Here is a 19,384-nt window from a genome sequence, read left to right as displayed (position 1 = left end):
TTGGGTCTTGAAACAAAAATTGTACTATCTATCTATCTATCTGTAAGCAGGGGAATAGTCCCGCTCTTGTGGGGAACTTTCCTGGCTTCTGCACTACCCCGGTGAAGTGGGCTAGTGAAAGGATCTGAGTCCTCACTCCCACTTCCTTTACCCAGTGGCCTCCTTGCCCTTGAGGACTCCCCTTCCACTCTCCTGTCTGGCAGAGTCCTCGTAACCCTAACAAGGCTGGGCCCAGGATTCCTGGGGGGCTTGACCCCCAACCCTGCTGTGGTCACCTAGGACAGGGGCTAGGGTGTCCCCACTCCGGGGTACTCTCTCTGCACTGGGCACTTCTCTGACCCACTGACCATTACATACAAGTTAAAGCAAATGCAAGTTATTTAATCAACAATTAATTTTAAAAAGAATAAGGAAAAATGGGAAAGGTTAAAGGAAACACATCAACCCGCTCTGTGGCAGGGAACATCACAAACAGTGTCTCTGGAACGTCAGGGAAGTTCACAGTCTGTTCCTTGTAAGTCCCAGGCCTCCTTCTCCGGCCCTGGCTGTGCTGCAGGGATGCTGTGGGTTGGACACTCGCTCTGGTGGTGGCCACACGCTCTCAGGCTCTAAGTGGTAGGACCCTTCTTCCCAGTGTCGCCCCCGCCCTGTCGGGGTTACGATCCAAGCCTGGCCTGCAGAGCCCCTTGACTGAGACGTCTGCCTGTGCTGGACCCGCTGCCCAGGGTCCCTGTCGCTCTCCCCAGCTGCTCACCGCACCCAGCTCCAGACTGCTCCAGCCCCAGCTGCACCACTCGGTCTCTGCTGGGCTGCTGCTGCTCTGCCTCCTGCTGCTGCTTCTCTGGCCCCTCTGGCTCTGGTTGCTGCAGCTCTGCTCCCAGGACAGGTCTGCTCTGCAGGCTGCTTCTGTGACTCTGCTCCCAGCACTGACCTGCTTCCTGGGCTGCTTTTCTGGCCCCTCTGGATCTGGTTGCTGCACTCTGCTCCCAGGGCCAGTCTGCTCTGTCTGGGCTGTGCCTCTGGCTTTGGGGCTGCAGCTCTGCTCCCAGGACAGGGTCTGCTCTCTCTGGGCTGCTTTTCTGGTCCCTCTGGATCTGGCACAGCTCTGCTCCCCAGCTTAGCTTGGGCCCCTGCTTTCTCCTTAGCTCGGCCCCGCTCTGTCTGACCCAGGCAAATCCAGCTCACACTGAGGACGGGACCTCCCTGGCCTCCTGACTCTCTAATTAGCCTGCCCACCCTGTCATTCGGGCTGACCTGGAGCATTGGCCTCTCCCCATTGTTCCTGGGGGCTGTCAGTCTCAGGGTCCTGATTGCCCATCGACCCTTCCCCTTTTAGTACTGGGAGCTAGCAACTAAAACACTCTCACTGAATGTTAGTAAAGGGGCAACAGTCCCCTTACATATCTATCTATCTGTCTAAAGTGTTCAAAAATCATGAGTCATGCCCCCAAACTCAAGCAATTGGCTTAAAAATCAAGAGATTTGACAACAAATGTGGCATTCTTGTTATTTGCCTTCTGTTTCTGGAAACTTTGCGGGTCACTTGGGTCACATTTTCAAGATTTTCTCTGCAACCCAAAGGGCTAGAATATATATATATATATATATATATATATATACGGAACGCAGGGATTGTCATGTAGTCACATGACTCCAGGAGCTGGGGCTTTAAGAAACCCACCAAACAGGGTGAGACTTGTGATAACATTGTGAGAGTTGGCAATGAATCCATTTAAACATTTTTAGGCCTAAAATCAGCTCCTTCCCATTCCTCTGACAAACACTGGTGAAAGGCTGCTGCGTGATTCTCCCCAGGCCTGAGGACAACCTTCCTTCCTTTGTAGTTCCTGGCCCCCACACTTATTTCCTTTTGCTCAGACCATACTCTGCTTAGGCTGGTTTCGTTGGGGTAAATTCTCCTATGCTGTCAAACCCCCACTGATTGTAATGGAACCAGCATGCAGGCCTGTGGCCAGGATGTTCCAAAATGGCTGCCTAAAGTTAGGCTCCAAGACCCGGATCCTCAGAGGTATTTAGGCACCTAACTCCCATTTACTTTCACATCTAGGCGACTAAATAAGTGGCCTGGTTTTCAAAAATGCTGAGCATCCAGCACCTTCTACTGACTTCAATGTCCAAACCACAGAAAACCAGGCTACTTATTTAGACACCTAAATGAGAATTTAAGCAGTTAACTTTACCCGGTTTTGGACATCTTCACCCGTATCTTTGCTCTCAAACCCTAGTTTCCAGCTAGACCTAGCTTTCAGCCTTTCCCTTTATGTCATTGTCTGATTGCAAGCAGGTGGGGAATAAAACAGAAGATGAAAAGAGGGCTGCAGGAGAGAAGGGAAAAGAATTATTTATTGAAATGAGGCTATAATTTGGAATGGATTTGAGGCCAACTGTGCCCTAAGCAGATTCCTTTGAAGCTAAACATCTCAGCTGATTTGTCAGCGGCTCAGGAACAACAGAAGAAAACGTTTTCTGGTAGGAGACTTAAAAATTGTACCGAGGTCTGGGGGGATTACACCTGTTTGGCAAATGTCTGACTTTAAAGTTTGTATTGTTATACAATATTTATGGGAACACGGCCCGCCGAGTCAACAGCATGGAGCCAGTTGCAAAGGGCCTGAAGTAAAGAACTATCTTGTACCCATATGTACCAGGCATTGATTTATCTGCATGTTTTGCCCATGCTGTGTTTAAAAAACTTTCCATGCCCCATAAAAGGCCCAGTTCCGCTCTCAGCTACAGCAGTGTAAATCTATTTCCGTCAGTGGAATTTGTCTCGTTTTTTATTGGTGTAACTAAGAGCAGAATTTGGCCCAAAGTAATCAAACAAAACAAGAGGGAAAAAAGGGGGTGGAGGAGTTGTTCTGTGAGCTTTCTTCTACTGGCATTCGGAGTGTGTTTAGGGGAGCAACTCTGGATTTAAAGTAGTGTACATGAGAACAGAAGCCTGAACCTTTGCATTATTTCTCCTCCATTCCCGCTCCCTAGAGATCCACGCACAATCTGGAATCAGAGGAAGGGCTCGCAGTCACTTCATAGATTTCTTTAGGGGATGTATCTGACCCCAGAGAGAGTTCCCACGAAAGCTCAAACCCTCGTTGAGCCTTTTGGTCAGGAAATATTCTCAGGAGGGATCTCCAGCTATTACAAAAGCCAACATTTGAACTCTATCTGCCTTCCAAGTTACAAGCAATAGCTTTGCTCCAGCCAGCCAGAATGCAGAGACAGGACACGCACCGCCCGGCATTCATGCACCTGCTAATCTGACTCCTATTCTAAGCGATGCCGTTCGGATTACTCTGCTGCACTCGTCGCCATGGTATCTGGGTGCCTGTTGAGTCCCTTCAGACAACTGCCTTTGATGGAGTTGAAATCCACCGTTGAGTTAGTTATACGTATGGCTGGGCCTGAACCAGACCCCAGCTATTGCCCTGGGTGACCCCCCAAGTTAACTTTAGAGACAGTAGCCCATGTAAAACACAAGCAATGTTTGCAAACAAGGGCAGGGATAGTGAGACAAAGGGAGAATCATAGACTATCAGGGTTGGAAGGGACCTCAGGAGGTCATCAAGTCCAACCCCCTGCTCAAAGCAGGGCCAATCCCCAACTAAATCACCCCAGCCAGGGCTTTGTCAAGCCTGACCTTAAAAACTCTAAGGAAGGAGATTCCACCACCTCCCTAGGGAACCCATTCCAGTGCTTCACCACCCTCCTAGTGAAAAAGTTTTTCCTAATATCTAGCCTAGATCTCCTCCACTGCAACTTGAGACCACTGCTCCTTGGCCTATAAAGCCTGTAATAATGGCTCCTATAGGGCTTCTTCTGTTTCAGGTTCTCACAGCCACCTCACAGAGGTAGGTACATGGTATTCTCCTCTTCGTACAAGCGGTGAAAACAAAACCCCGTGGAGAGGTTAAGAAACTCCAAGGCTGCACAGTAAACTAATGGCAGAGCTAGGACTAGAATCCAGGGCTCCCGACGCCAGCCCCCACCTTGAACTGCCATGTGACCGTGCCTCCCTCAGTGTTAGACTGCCTCCCACACACAGTGGAAATATATATGCTGGAGTTCAAATGTCTGGGCATCCATGGTCCTTTGGCAGTGGGACAGACGCTTCTGCAGATGAGCTAGAAGCCAAGCTATGGTTCCTGCACCAGAAATTGAACAAGTTCAGTAGGAGACATCTTCACTTTGAGGCCATCATCCTCACAAACTCCTCGTAGTTGACTTGCCCGTTGCCATCTGCATCGGCCTCCTTGATCATCTCGTCCACCTCCTCGTCCGTCAGCTTCTCACCGAGGTTGGTCATGACGTGCCGGAGCTCCGCCGCGCTGATGTAGCCAATCCCATCCTCGTCAAAGACCCGGAAGGCTTCCCGGATCTCCTCCTCGCTGTCCATGTCCCTCATCTTCCTCGCCATCAAGGACAGGAATTCGGGGAAGTCCACCGTGCCGCTGCCGTCGGTGTCCAACTCGCCGATCATGTCTTGCAGCTCGGCCTCGGTGGGGTTCTGCCCCAGCGACTGCATGACATTCCCCAGTTCACTGGTGGTGATGGATCCATCACCATCTTTGTCAAAGAGCGAGAAGGCTTCTTTGAACTCTGCGATCTGCTCCTCTGCCAGCTGGCCGGCCATGCCGGTGCCTTTTCAGCGTCCGTGCCTCCCTGCTCGCTGAAACAGTTTGCACTCGGTTCTCTTTGTGCTTTGCAGATAGCCGAGCCCTGGGAAAGTCTCCTGTGACTCCTTGCTCAGGGATGAAACAATGGCTTGGAGACAGACAGCAATACACGGTTCACACTTTTCATTGGTGCAAATTGAGTCATGGAGAGAAATGAGACCATCCACACCCTCTTCATTACCTAAGTGCCAGTTCCTGTCCAGGCAGGAGCCGAGAAAGCTGGAATAGGACGTGTGCGCGCAGGAGAGAAAGGCAAACTCGAGTGCCCACAACACCGACGGTCGAAAATGGCACAGGCCTTTGTCCTTAGCTATCGCTTCTGTTGCAAACAGTAAAGCTCTGTCTCCTGCATGCCTCGTGCACTCTGTGGCTGTTGGAAGGCAGGACGGGGCCTGAACGGGCTCCAGACCACGTCTGCGGAAAATTGTTGTTGGCTGCAGAAAAGGAAAAGCAACCGGCCTTGTTTAAACGCTCCAGCTGAACTCCAGCCCTTTGCCACGGGCCAGCCCAAGGGCTGCATGCCATTGGAGTGTGCCGTTAGCCCCCGTAAGTGATGCACGGGCCCTGCATGCATCCCCAGCACAGGGATAAATTTCCCCCGTCTGTAGTCTAGCCTGGTCAGCTCAGCTTTCATTGACACCGCACCCCCCCTTTGCAAGTGTAACCCCGACAGACCCCGGTTGTCGGCGGGCAGGATTGAACCTGGGACCTCTGAAGCTAAACGCATGAGCCTTTACTGCATGAGTCAAAAGCCACCTGGCCGCTAGCTACGGCTGTAGCAGACTCATTAATCTTGAAGTGGTCTCGGTACCACTAGAGGGGACAGAGCACCACACCCAGGAGGTGTGTGGGTTACACAAGCTCTTTGCTTTGAGAGGGAGTGGAAGGTTATTCCCACTGGGGCTGGAGCACTCAGAGCACCGTGGGACATGTCACTGCAAGGCCGATTGCCTTGTGCAGGCAGTCAGGCACCACTGTCTGCTCCACCAAGCAGCTGGTGGGCGAGGGGACACTCGGGCCAGGGAGCGGGCAGATGTGTCATGAAGGCAGTTCCCTGTGAGGGAACAGAGCTGTGCTAAGAGAGGCCTGTGTGTTATTGGCCAAGCTTGTGAGGCCTAAGAGCTTGTCTATAGGAGTTATTCCAGAATAAGGCAAGGTGTGAATGTAACTCAACAGAGCTATTTCCGGATAGCTCCCAGTGTGGACGCTCTTGTTCTGGAATAGTTTAGCTACTCAGGTCAGTTCCCCTGACTCTCAACCCCATGGCATTTCGCTGTCTGTCGGGACCGTGGAACACGATATTGCTTGAACACCACCTCCAATCAATTGCAAAATTTCAGGGAGTGTCCTAGCCATCGGTGGGAGGAACCTTTTGGATTTGGGTGAACGTCCGGGGGGAAAAAAGGAAGGGAGAAATGGAGGACATACAGAGCCCTCGGTATCTGGTTAGCAGAGCCAGCAGCTTCAGTCACCTCTAGATCGAAGAACTAGTTAATGGCCTCCATTAACACCTTCCAACACAGCAACAGCCCATCTCAGCTCTGCCCATATGCCCCCCGGAGATTAAAATGTCGGCATCCTGAAAGAAAAGCCAGGAGAAAGAAAGAAAATAAAAGCGGTGAACACAGAACCCCTGGCATGGGAAAAGGGCAGAGTAAGGGACCCTGGCACGAAGAGTCGAAATATCCGGGGCATGTCTGCTATAATTAGCCTTCTCTTTCTGAAGGGGAAACCGAGGCACAGAGCGAGTGAGGGCCAGGTTTTCAAAAGTGTTCAGCCAGCATGCTGGGAGCTGAGCTCTTTGGAAAAACGGGCGGCAAGTGCAACCGTGAGAATTTGAGAAGCTGCCCCTCAATGGCCAGTGCAAGGTCTCCCAGGAAGTGTGTTGGATGTGGAGTACTGGAACAAGGGGTACTCTGGGTGCAGCAGGACCCCTCCAGCTTGTACAGCGAGAAAGTGGCTTGTTTGGTCTAGGGCCGTGATTCTCACTTGGGTGGTGAGAGATCCCGGACAAGCCCTGTAAAGGCTGTGTTTGGTGCGGTGCCCCCTGGCTTGACGTACTAATAGCAACTGGATGCTTTACACTTATGTTCAATGACTTTCAGACCCTGCACTATAAAAATTGCTCCAGAGCCCCTGTGTACAGCAGCCAGCACCTGAATTTGCATCTCCCCCCAGTGTCCTAATCACAAAACCAGATTAGCTGCAATCTGCCCTCTTCCTCCTAACCAGTGCTCATGGTATCCACCAGTGAAATGACACGAATGGGTCTTCACCAGAATGGCATCTCCATCAGGCTGTTCCCTCACCTCTGCCTGCTCCCTCCATGGGATTGTTTCAGCTTTCAGGCCTCATGGATGGGGGGAAGCAGTAGACAGGATGTCTGCTCTGTCAACCTGTGGAACTCCTTGCCAGAGGGTGTTGCGAAGGCCAAGACTTTAACAGGGTTCAAAAAAGAGCTAGATAAATTCATGGAGGATAGGTCCATCAATGGCTATTAGCTAGGATGGATGGGGATGGTGTCCCTAGCCTCTGTTTGCCAGGAGCTGGAATGGGCGACAGGGGATGGATCTCTGGGGCACCTGGCATTGGCCACTGATACTGGGCTAGCTGGACCTTTGGTCTGACCCAGTATGGCTGTTCTTATGTTCTTATCTTGATTTTAGTCAGGCTTTTGACCCAGTCCCACATGAATTCACATAAGCAAACAAGGGAAATGTGGTCTAGATGAAATCTCTATAAGGTGGGTGCATAACCAGTTGAAAGACCATACACAATGAATAATTATAAATGGTTCGCTGTCACACTGGGAGGACATACCTGCAAGGATCTCTCTTGGGTCTGATGATTTTCATTAATGACTTGGTTAATAGAGAGGAGAGGATGCTTCTAAAATTTGTGGCTAACACCAAGCTGGGAGAGGTTGCAAGCCCTTTGGAGGACAGGATTAGAATTCAAAACGACTGTGACAAATTGCAGAACTGGTCCGACAAGTGCAAAGTACCACAATTAGGAAGGAAAACATATGCACAAACATAACACTGACTAGACAGTATTACTGCTGAAAAGGATCTGGAGGTTATAGTGGCTCGCTAACTGAATATGAGTCAACAACGTGACACAGTTTGGATAAAGGCTCATGTCATTCTGCAGTGTATAAACAGGAGTATCGTGTGTAAGACCCAGGAGGTAACTGTCACGCTTTACTCAGCGGTAGTGAGGCCTTAGCTGCAGTGGTGCCCGAACAGAGTGGCCAGGGAGCCACGGCTCTCCCATTTTTTGAAAGTGGACGGGCCTGGCCCATCCACTTTTCACCACAGGCCCTGGCCTCTGCCCCTCCTCTTCCCCCTGAGGCCCTGCCCCCAGCCAGGTTAGCAGCTGGAGCCCATAGCCTGGCTGCGGCTCCAAGGCCCTGCGCCCCGGCTGGAGCCGGGTCAGGGTAAGAGCTGCGTGAGCAGCTGTGCGAAGTCCGCAGACCCTCCACCTGTCCTGGGAGGGGGGCCTGGAGGGGGGGGGGACATGGGACAGGGGCTGCTCTTGGGCCCCCCACCTCGGGCAGGTGGAAGGGTCCAGGCTCCCCAGCCCCGCTCTGGCTTCTGGCTTGGCCGGGGGGCTGGGGCCTTGGGGGAAAGGATGGTCAGGGGTGGAGCGATGGAGGGGGCAGGGCCCCTGGCCCGCCCACTTTCGGGAAGGCTCTGTTGCCCCTGGTTCTGGGTGTGACACTTTAGGAAAGATGTGGACAAACTGGAGAGAGTCCAGAGGACAGTGACAAAAAGGATAAACAGTTTAGCAAACCTGACCTATGAGGAAAGGCTAAAAAAATGGAGCATGTTTAGTCCTGAGAAAAGAAGACCGAGGGGAGGACTTGATAACAAATATGTGAAGGGCTATTGTAATGAGGACTGTGATCAACTGTTCTCCGTGTCCACTCAAGGTAGGCCAAGATGAGATGGACTTAATCTGCAGCAAGGAAGAATTAGGTTAGATAGTAGGAAAAACATTCTAACTACAGGGTAGTTAAGTTCTGGAACAGGTGTCCAAAGGAGGTTGTGGAATCCCCATCACTGGAGGTGTTGAAGGACAGCCTGGTTGGGCAAACACCTGTCAGGGTTGGTCTAGGTTTACTTGGTCCTGCCTCAGCCCAGGGGTCTGGACTAGATGACCTCTCAAGATCCCTCCCAACCTCACATTTCTATGATTCTGCGCCCTGAACTCCATCCTGGTCATTGGAACCAGCCTATTTGGAAGAACTCATCAAGCCTTCCATCCCTACTCTTCCTCCTTCTGTGTTATATAGGGCTGCCCCCAACCCAAACCCCTGGTTCTAAGGTGGGGATGGAACCAGGATGCCAACTCCAGAGCTGCATCTGGATTTCAAACGCCCTGAAGTTAACGGATCTTTGGCTTTTGGGCGTTTGGTTTGGATCATTATGAAGAGCGGAGCCATTTCCCAAACACAGATACGGGTTTTGAACACCCTCAGTGTTTGGGGTGGGGGGAAATCAGACCATGGGGTATTGTTCAGTAGATGCATTGCTGTCTAGCTAGAAAGTGTGGAGGAGGTGAGCGCAAGAACTCCTGGGATCTGAATCACTGCTGCCTTGCCCCATAGGTAGTCATTTGCATCAGCAAATCCTGCTTTGGTAGCATTTTACACCCACACTGAACTGGTAGAAATAAACAAGGCTCAGGCAAATCTGGGCTTCTGGCTTCCAGCCCTATGCACATTCCCTCAGGCCAAAGGGCCTACCCCAAGCAGCCTGGAACCTTGGGCTGTTGGTAACCAAGCTCGAGCCTTGACGTTTGCAGCTTGAGCCCATCCTTAGTGCCACGCGATCGACGCTTTTTCTGGGTTCTAGCTGGGAGTGGAGAAAAGGAAGCACTGAAAGTTCTCTGGAAGCAAATAATCATTCCTTTATTTGAAAACAAAGCTACCACTTGGACTAGCGGAGGGGGAGCTTGCACCAGAAGCTGATCCTTTTGAAAACGATCGGCTACAGAAAATGGACACAGAGGCACAACAGAAGGAAATATTTTTCTGGGGCAAGCCTGGCGGTATACAGAAAAAAGGTGAACACAGTGGATTCTAACAGCACGTCTATGATGCTTGGCAGGTAATTAGGATTCCAGCAGCATTCCTGGTGTTCCCAGGGGGTGAAATTCCTGCACGGAGACCTATGTGCCACTTACATCCCATTTTGCCTTATAGACCCCGCTCTGCAAACATTTACACCCCGGCTTAACTTTAACCACACGACTAGTCCCATTGACTTGCAAATTTACTCTATTGTGAGTAAAGCCCATGCATAATTATTTGCAGGATCAGGGCCTCTGAGTTTAAGTGGGACCTGACTTATAAGCCTTTTTGTGGTGTTCTGCACATGGAATGTCACCCTATATCATGAGATCCAAAGCCCAGGGAGTCCCACTGTGACGTTCTCTCCTTGGAAAAGCAAAGGGGCCCCAGTTTGAATGGCCAGCCTTGCACCTGAATAAGACACCCGTTTTGCAGAATTACAGCTTTACGCTTCCCAGTGTTTTGATAACCATTTGAATGGACGACGTCTGAAGGGAACTGCAACGTCGCCCAAATGGTAGTCACAGTGCAGATGTAGCTATCCACTGTGTGCATCCTTAACGGCCAAATTTCCTGTTTCCTAAAAGGCAAATAACCCCTGAGAGAAAATGAGCATCTAACTTATTCGCCTATCCTCTCCCCTTCCCTTAAGGTTTGTACCATCAGGAATAAGACAGACGCAGTGCCAGCAGTACAAAGATTTCTTTAGGATATATTCCCAGGCTGGCCACAAATTCCTTGGAGAAAATTTCTATAGAAGCTCCTGCAGTCAGTCCTCATTTTGCAATTCAGGCCACTGGCAAATCTTAGGGGAGGCCAACCGCTCGTCTTTGTTCATGGTGTCTAGGGTTCAAATTCGAATGGAATCTGGCCTCTGCATTGTGACTCTTCTACCCAGACCAGCAGAATCCACTTCTGTGCTGCACAAAGACAAACTCAGACAGACAGACACCAGCTAAGATCACAGTGAAACTCCCCTTAGGCAAGTGCCTGCGGGTGTGAACCCAACCCTCACAACAGGTGTCCCAGAATTCCGGGGAGGTTGCGGGGTGGGGGGGCAGTGGGAGGAATTTCCAGATCAAGAACAAGATTTATAGAATCATAGAATATCAGGGTTGGAAGGGACCTCAGGAGGTCATCCAGTCCAACCTCCTGCTCAAAGCAGGACCAATCCCCAATTTTTGCCCCTGATCCCTAAATGGCCCCCTCAAGGATTGAACTCACAGCCCTGGGTTTAGCAGGCCAATGCTCAAACCACTGAGCTATCCCTCCCCCCATTTGTGACTTGGTCCTTTTTTTTTTTTTTTTTAAACTAATAATGAGCACACAGCCCCAGTCTCGCATCCATATCCATGCAAGTGAACCCTTGTGCCCGTATGGAACCCCAGTGACTTCAGCAGGGCCCCGCTTCAGAGTGAGGGTCTGCTTGCATGGACCCAATGGCAGAGGCAGGGTCTGGATCTGGCTTGAAAGTCTGTGCAAATTGCCAAGGACGTGATCTTGCAAAACCCCAGCCCTGTTGAGGAATCCCTGCTCCTAGGGACAGTCACTGATGTCAACAGGAGTAAGGGCCGGAAGGATCGGGCCCCATTTGTTGACTGTCCTTGGGACACGTAAGCTCCAACGCCACATGCTGCCTAGTCTAAAGGAAACCTAATTATTGCAAGAGGCATAAACCAGGTGTGTAACCAGAGACGCTAAATTTCAGATGAGCCACAGGGCTTAGCTAACAAACAGGGTAAGTCACAGCCAGCCTTTAGAATAAAGTAATAGAATACAGGGGAAGAAACCAACAGAACAGCAAAGACATGCACAGGCCTTGGGCAAGAGGGGACGGACCATTGACCGGTAGATTACAGTGAAAGGAAGCAAATGAATGAGTGAATGCGGTACCAGGAAAGTCAGTTCTTCACTTCTCCGTCATCATCCGTACAAACTCCTCGTAGTTGACTTGCCCATCGCTGTTGCTGTCGGCCTCCTTGATCATCTCGTCCACCTCCTCGTCCGTCAGCTTCTCGCCCAGGTTGGTCATGACATGCCGCAGCTCCGCCGCACTGATGTAGCCGTTCTTGTCCCTGTCGAACACCCGGAAGGCTTCCCGGATCTCCTCCTCGCTGTCCGTGTCCCTCATCTTCCTCGCCATCATGGACAGGAATTCGGGGAAGTCCACCGTGCCGCTGCCGTCTGCGTCCAACTCGCCGATCATGTCTTGCAGCTCGGCCTCGGTGGGGTTCTGCCCCAGCGACCGCATGACGGTCCCCAGCTCGCTGGTGGTGATGGACCCATCCCCGTCCTTGTCGAAGAGGGAGAAGGCTTCTTTGAACTCTGCGATCTGCCCCTCCGTCAGCTGGTCGGCCATGCCGGTGCCTTCAAAGCGTCCGTGTCACACAGCCTTCCTGCTCACTGGAGCAATGCACACTCGGTTCGCCTTGCCTCAGCACGCACAGCCAGCGCGTGGGCACAGGCAGGGAATGGCCTCCTGACATGCGTTGTTCACGGTAAATCAGAACATCCACACCCTCTGCATCACCGGAGAGCCTGGAGCAGGCTTCCACGCCTGGGTGAAGTCAGTGGGAGGATCAAGCCCCGTATCCTCTTCGCAAACAATGCGGTAAGCAGGAGCCATGGCAGCCAGGTCAGCAGGGGACAAGGGGTTAATAGAAGGGGCGGAGGTATCCGCAGAGGGGGCGTATTGATATTAGCATGGAGACTATCAGAGAGGGACTAAATATCTTCAGTGATCTGTCTCTCTGTCCGGCCATCTGTCTCTCTCGCTGCAGAGTGCCCGAGGACGCTGCCTCATCGCAGGAAAAGAGAATTTAGAGATGTTTGGCCAGGTGCCATCGGAAGATTCATAGCCGAGATACCATGATCTAGACAGAAGAGCCATAACTGGTGAAATCAAGGAGGGTACAGTAGCTCCCTCCCCCCTCCCCCGTTGATTTTCCTCCTCTTCCTTCAGGCTTAGGGCTCAGATTTCTGTGGGTCTGTAATGTGACGCCAGCCAGTCATTCATGCTGTTCATTAAAACCGGGGATACATGCAAGTTGTCTGCCCAGAGCACAGTTGTGGTCTCAGAGCCTGATTGCTCCCAGCTGCAGCTGCTGTGCTAGGACTGGGAGTTAAGAGACCAGGGTTCTCCTCCCAGCTCTGCTGTGGACTGGCTCAGTGACTCAGTTTCCCTGCCTGTAAAAGGGGATAATGATGCTCTATGGAGGTGAAGTGTTATCCACGTAATATTATTAGTATGCTACATAGCTCCTGCAGCTCTCCACGCCAACCTGTGCGTCCCACAAGGTGCAGACCCTCAAAGGTATTTAGACACTTCAGTCCCATTGAAATCAGTGGTGCCTAAATCCCTTTGAAGATCTAAGCGCAGAGGGGCCATAGCTGAACCAACGGAAGGATCAATTTCTCTCCTCCTCTGCCACAGACACCGGGCACTGCAGGTTGGGAGAGGGCAAGCGGAGGGAATCATGGGACGTCAGCTGGTGGAGGGGACTGTCTTCCATGGGTGGCAAATGCAAGGAGGAAAGTTCAGGTGACTTGAGCCCTGGAGCAGGCCAGGCTTTACAGTGTCTCTTTCCCGGCTCAGCCCCGTGATCATGGCTCTTGCTCCTTGGACTGTAGGCAGCCAGATTCTGATCACGTGCCATCTGCCAATGGCGTGGTGCCAATCTAAGAGCTCCAAGCACAAGGGGGCCCTGGTCAGCGACTGTGGCTCCAAGGTGCTACCACAATGCAAATCAATAATAATAATAATAATAAGGGAAAGTCCTGGGTGCTAGAGCTGGTAGATTTCAGAGCTCCCAGGCAATAACCCCACGGTAATTTCCCCACGCCAGCACGTAGCTGTTGAATAGGAGCTGGCTGGAAGGGATATCTTCTTGGGGCCTTTATGACATAAGTTTTAAAATGTTTAAAAAGGATCCCGGCCCTTCACTGGCGTGATGGAGCTTGTTTCACTGAAATCCAGTTTGCAGGAGAGAAGCTGTTAGCCCTTTAGAGCTCAGGTGCAAACCCTGGACTGCTGCCAAGAGGGATTCACACATGGGGCTGGCATTTGACAATCCTGGCTCCCCGGGCTTGGTTTCAAACATTCACGCACTGTGATGATGGCCAGCTGTGAAATCTCTGCCCTGGTTTCTCTTCTGCCAAAGGGTCAGCTTTTCGTTTGGCCGAGGGCCCCTTTCCCCTGCCAGAGCTGCAAAGGGGTGTGAAGGTGAATGAGAATTAGGCCCTCTGATTTCATATGAATACAACCGAACCGAGTGGAGACTTGTTAGAAAGGAAAGAAACTCCAGGGGTGTAATACTAATGATCTCACAATCATTCAGTTACAGTTCCTGCTAATAAATAACAATCATTATAATAATAATAATGGACAGCCTAATCTAAAGTCCAATAGAGGCAGGGAAACTGAGGCACAGAGCGGCGACTTGAGTTGAGTCTGGTCTAAAGGCCCAGTACGAGTCTTTTCACTGCTTCTCTAGTCCTCACTGCATCCTTGCAGGGATCGCCTAATGGCGATTCATGGCTCAGCAAATCCGGGCCACAGGCATGCACCTGGAATTGTCTTGCCTTGGCCAAGTTTGACTTCAACGGAGCTCTGGGCCAGCACAGAACTCCTTGCAGCACTGAGCCCACCGGGCTCAGATTATGTGGTAATAAGTGTGGTTAAAAATACCTGAACAGCTACATCGATGTACTCTGCTCCAAGGAGCTTACACATGCCAGTCCCCAGTGCGAGCTGTCTGGCATTGTTCAGCGGTAATATATTTACAGAAAAGTGCCCCGGACTGCAAGCCATTTTCCAAATCATGGGCCTGCTGTGGCTCTTGGCTCTTACTGGTTCCAAACCCAGTGTAACGCCATCGAGTTCGGCGGTGTCACGCCGGATTTACTCCAGGGCAAATGAGATCAGAGTCTCATGCCAAGCCTCTGCGCCACAAGGGAACTGCTGAATCCAGCATGAAATGAAACAAAAAGTTGGTCTTGTGCGCTGAAAGAGACAGATGAGAGGAGCTGATTCCAGTGACATCCTGTTTGTTACTGACTCACCATTTCAAAAAACAGGGGGACGCCAAGAAATGAAACCACTGCATTTGGGAGCTGCCTGGAAGAGATCTTCTCGAACGGGATTCAGTGTTAATAACAATTTTGAATCTTTGTTTCTTCTTACTGATACATTTTTGTGAACGGTGGTGTTATGTAAGAGAAATGGGAGCTGCCCCTTTAAGAATAAGGTGGATGATCTGCTCCCAGAGGTGACTGGCCTACAGCTGGGTACCTAGACAGTCTCTGGCTGCAAAAGCGGCCTAATGAAAGTGTTAGGGTTAGGGATGCTGGAGACTGAGTTTCAATTTCCTGCTCTGTCGCAGCTCTTCTATATGCCCTTGGTCAAGTCACTTAGCCTCTCCGTGCCTCAGTTTCCAATCTGTAAAATGGGGGTAATAGGACCTCCCTGCCTCACAGGAGGGTTGTGAGGTTAAATGCATTCCAGAATATGCAGTGTTCAGATACTGCAGTAATGGGGGACAGGTATGTAACTGCGCTAGGCTGTGGTTTTGTGCTTCAATCCCTTTTTGTTCCGGCGGCACCAGGGTAGCAGAGAAACTTGCTTAGCTCAATCTTTTCCCCACGGAACAAGCCCAGCCCCATCATTTCCAGCTATTGCAAATGGCTGCTGAGCTTGAAAACAACCCCACGATCCAGTCAAAGGAGCTGCAACCCCCAAGGCTTTTGTGGGTGCTCACAGCATCTTAATATTTTCAGTGCTTGCACCCTGGGTTCCCTTCAGCAGCCAGCTTGCTGCTGTGCAGGGCCCCGAACAGAGATCATTGTTCCACCCGCTGTGGTGCACAATGCTATAGCTGCTAAATGCGGGGTCTGGCGTCCCAGCCTTGTTTCCGAGGTCACTCTTTATTTGACAGCTCTAGGTGGAGGCTGCAAGGATAGAGCAGACTCATAAAAAAAATCCCCAAACAAAACGCCCTGTGATTTTCCAGGCAGATTGAAAGGATTTCCTGAGCTGGGCTAGACAGTTTCCCTTGCTTTGTGTAGGGAAACAGATAGTTTGTTTCCCCCCTGGATTTTCCTAGATCTCTTTTAAAGCACAACCCTTTTGATCTTTGAAAACAGCTCCGTGTTTATGCCACAAAGGCCAGCACACAAGCAATTCGGGTGCCCAAGTTGCCTGTGGAATTGCACATGCAGTCAGAGCAACTGCATGTGCAAATCAGGCAGGCAAACCTGGGGGAAATTCACCCTTTTGCAGAAGGCTTGCAGAAGACAAGGACCCAGGAAGACTGAGTCTCTTCAGGTCCCCTGCGGGCCACAGGCCAGTTGAGAATTGCAGAGCTCAAGCACACTCTGCCCAGATCCTGACACGCCCTTTCTGCTGTGGGGAGCAGTTGGTGTAGGAACCGGTGACACCAGCTTTACACCCTTGCCTAGAGAATCCTCTTTGTGCACCTTGAGCCAGAAGGAACAGGGAGGAATGACTCTGACTTGTGATGTCTAAGCCAATGTCGCATAGACATTCCGGCACATCTGTGCTCTTTTCTACAGTTGTTTTCGTTTGTTAAATGCAAGCCTGAATAATGCATCTTCCCTGCCCTTTTCTGCCTTCTGGGTGCTTGATTTCCCAGCTGTCACCCTGCACATACTATACTGTATAACAGTTTGCAGCGTGCTGCATGCTATTCAACTTCACAGCGGGAGAGCGAGAGAGAGAGCTCACTTTCATAATTCAGCCTGACCTTGTCTACCCCAGGCGATGATAAATCAGCTCATGACAACCCGCTGGGCCTGGCCAATTCAACAACACCGAAGCCCGGCACAGAGCCGATGTTCTGAAGGCAAGTTCTCTTCATTTTACACTTCTCCAGCAGGCAGGACCACCCACCGAGGCACAGCGACGTTTACCTTACTCCTGGAAGGCCGCCAAGGTATACAATTTCAAACAAAGCTGCAGAGAACTGGGACTAGGAACAGCTCCGGGCCCTATCAGAACCTGGTGTTCTTTCCACGCTCTCAGCCAGCGCTGGATGCCGCTCTCTTTATATGGATGCAGCTTCCACGGACTTGCTCCGATGTAACTGAGAACTGAATCTGGATTGTCATCTCTAATGTACCATACAGCTCCCACCTAGAACAGCGGGAAGAACTCAACGGCAGCCTGACCTATCTGCATGGGGATTTATCACAAAGGCATCATGGTCATTTTTTTGGTCCAGTGAGGATTACCCATGTTTTTAATGTTGTGCTTTAATATTTGTCTGCGTTTGTCAGAAAACTGGGTATAAAATCAAAGAACGGTGAGGCCACCCGCTCAGTGATCCAACCATCCATCCATCCACCTGTCTGTCTGTCTATTTTCTGTAAAGCCCTTCACTGTAGTACCTGAAGTATCTCCCAGATAAATTAGATCTACGTAGCCAGGAAACTAGTAGAAAAAGGGGCCAAATTCTCTGTCAGTTTACACTGGCAGAGACTTTGACCCAAGGGATTTTTGGGGAACCCTGCAATAACGTAAGCAGGCATTCCGGGGGACGCCCCCTTTCCCCCATATCCATGCAGAAGGCGTGTGAAGGCAGAAGGTGCCCTCCGATGGGAAAGGGGATGACCCTGCCAGGAGATTTCACTGATTTGCCAAGTGAGGGCTGAAAGAGCAAAGGGGAGTGAGCAAGTCAAACGCTGTAGAGGGGCCTCATGTCCGGGGCACGTCCTGTCCCTCCACCCCTCCGTGGGCAGAGAAGGCCATGGACGCAGTGGATCTGGTGCTGGCTTTCTGCAAAGGTAGATGGGAGAGCCTACCCAGGATATTCACACACACAACACAGCTCCACAGGACCGGTGCAGAAGGGGAGTTTGAGATGGGGCAGCCCAGGGCCAGCAGACCCACCAAGAAATCTCTTGTAAAAAGGATGCCATGTGTCCCCACAACACCACTGCTTCTCTTTCCCTCAGGGCCCCCAGGACTAGTTCGCCCTCTCCCATATCTCTATCCTCTCCTTCAAACCCTTTCATCTTCACCCAGTCTACACCCATAGCTCTCTGCCTAACTGCGAGGCCCCCATAAGTCTCTCCACAACAGCGCCTCTCCACCATCTTGTTTCCTTCCTCTCCACCATCTTGTTTCCTTCCTCTCCACCATCTTGTCTCTTCAGCATCCGGCTGCCCGCCAAAAACGGGCCATTGGGGGTTACCTGAGGAGCGTTTCTGAGCTTGTGCGACTGCCCCCGCCTCCCCCAGCTCCCACTCTTTGCGTGTGCGCCAGACGCCCCAGAAGCCGGGGAGAGGCTCAGCAGGCAGGAAGCTGGGAGTCGCGGGCAGGAAAGGAGCAAAGTGCTCCGCACACGGGGCATTGTGTGGTGGCTCGAGCCGTGCCTCAGAAGGCACCGGACAGCGCCCCATGCGCCATCTCCTCACGGGACAGTGAGCAGCATCCGGCAATGGGGGCGGGGAGATAGTGACTAGAGGGGAAGCAGGACAAAGCTAATTCCTCCTCCCTGAGGACACCTCATGCTGGGTGCAGAAGAGCTAGGCCTCATTGTCCTTTTCATCGGGAGGAGCCCCTGAGCCCGACTAGCCCCTCCACCCTCCGTTGTCAGCACCGCGTTCCTCAGGTCTGGAGTGTGGAAAGGGTCCCAGGGGCAAAACCCCAGGGGGAAGCCCAACGTTCTCCAGAGCATCCAGCTAGGAGCCCTGGGACCCTGTGGTAGTGAATGGCCGCCATGTTAAACCTCACTTCCACTGCCAGCTCCCTGGGAACGGGGGGAAGATGGGGTCTGTGGGCATGGGACTTACAGGTGCCCCGGCTTCCACAATGGAGTCACAGCCCTGCAGTGAGGGCAGCATGTGACTGGAAGCTGGTGTCTCCGGGCTGGGGCGGGCAATAGGGAAGCTGGGAAACTCTGGGCAAATCAGGCAGCAACCAAATCCAACCACCCAAGAAAGTGATTTCCGATCCCAGCTCTGCCTCTTACAGCCCATCTGCATGGGCTAAACGGCCATGCCCGGGGGTCAGACTGGAACACAGTGGAGCCCTGAGGGTGTTTTAACGCACTTCAGTCTTTCCTGTGCAGAGGGGCCAAACCATGGGAGACATAGGCACCGACTCCGTGGGTGGTCCAGGACTCCAGCATCCATGGGATAAAAATAGCCAGCCACAGTGGTTCTGTGGCCCGAGGGCTGGCTGACGATCAGCTGTTTGGGTGGCCCCGGGGTTGGCCGCCAATCAGCTGTTCAGTGGCCCCGGGCCTGGCCGCGGATCAGTGAGTGGCTGGCGGGAGGCACTCGGGGGAAGATGGACAGAGAGGAGCAAGCAGCAGAAGGGCGAGGGAGCCTTGGGGAGGGGCGAAGGTGGGGGTAGGAAGAGGTGGGGTGAAGGCAGGGCTTTGGCGGAAGGGGCGGAGTGGGGGTAGGGCCTCAGGGCGGAATGGGGCTGGAGCACCCACCAGGAAAAACAGAAGTCAGCACCTGTGATGGGGGAACCATGTTACTGAATCATGGTGTAGTCTTGTAGGGAGAAGAATGGGCTTGTGCATAAAGCAAGAGGCAGGACTCCTGGGTTCTATTCCTGAGCCTGTTGCAGGCTTTCTGTGTGAAC

At 51.9% G+C, this 19,384-nt stretch overlaps 2 protein-coding genes across 2 annotated transcripts; both read right to left on the bottom strand.

Annotated features, from left to right (window-relative positions):
* Nucleotides 1-4,201: 4,201 nt before the first annotated feature.
* LOC102933404 (calmodulin-A) lies at nucleotides 4,202-4,651 on the bottom strand. Its single transcript, XM_037902365.2, has one exon. The coding sequence runs from the start codon at nucleotides 4,649-4,651 to the stop codon at nucleotides 4,202-4,204; it is 450 nt and encodes a 149-aa protein (XP_037758293.2).
* A 4,932-nt stretch (nucleotides 4,652-9,583) lies between these two features.
* Nucleotides 9,584-12,557, bottom strand: LOC122461428 (calmodulin, striated muscle). The gene has a single exon (XM_043521039.1). It carries the CDS (start codon nucleotides 12,128-12,130, stop codon nucleotides 11,681-11,683), a length of 450 nt encoding a protein of 149 aa, XP_043376974.1. The 5' UTR covers nucleotides 12,131-12,557; the 3' UTR covers nucleotides 9,584-11,680.
* Between the last annotated feature and the right edge of the window lie 6,827 nt (nucleotides 12,558-19,384).

This window comes from Chelonia mydas, chromosome 1, assembly GCF_015237465.2.
Source record: "Chelonia mydas isolate rCheMyd1 chromosome 1, rCheMyd1.pri.v2, whole genome shotgun sequence".
NCBI classification, from domain to species: Eukaryota; Metazoa; Chordata; order Testudines; family Cheloniidae; genus Chelonia; species Chelonia mydas.
This window is presented reverse-complemented; position numbering and strand designations above follow the sequence as displayed.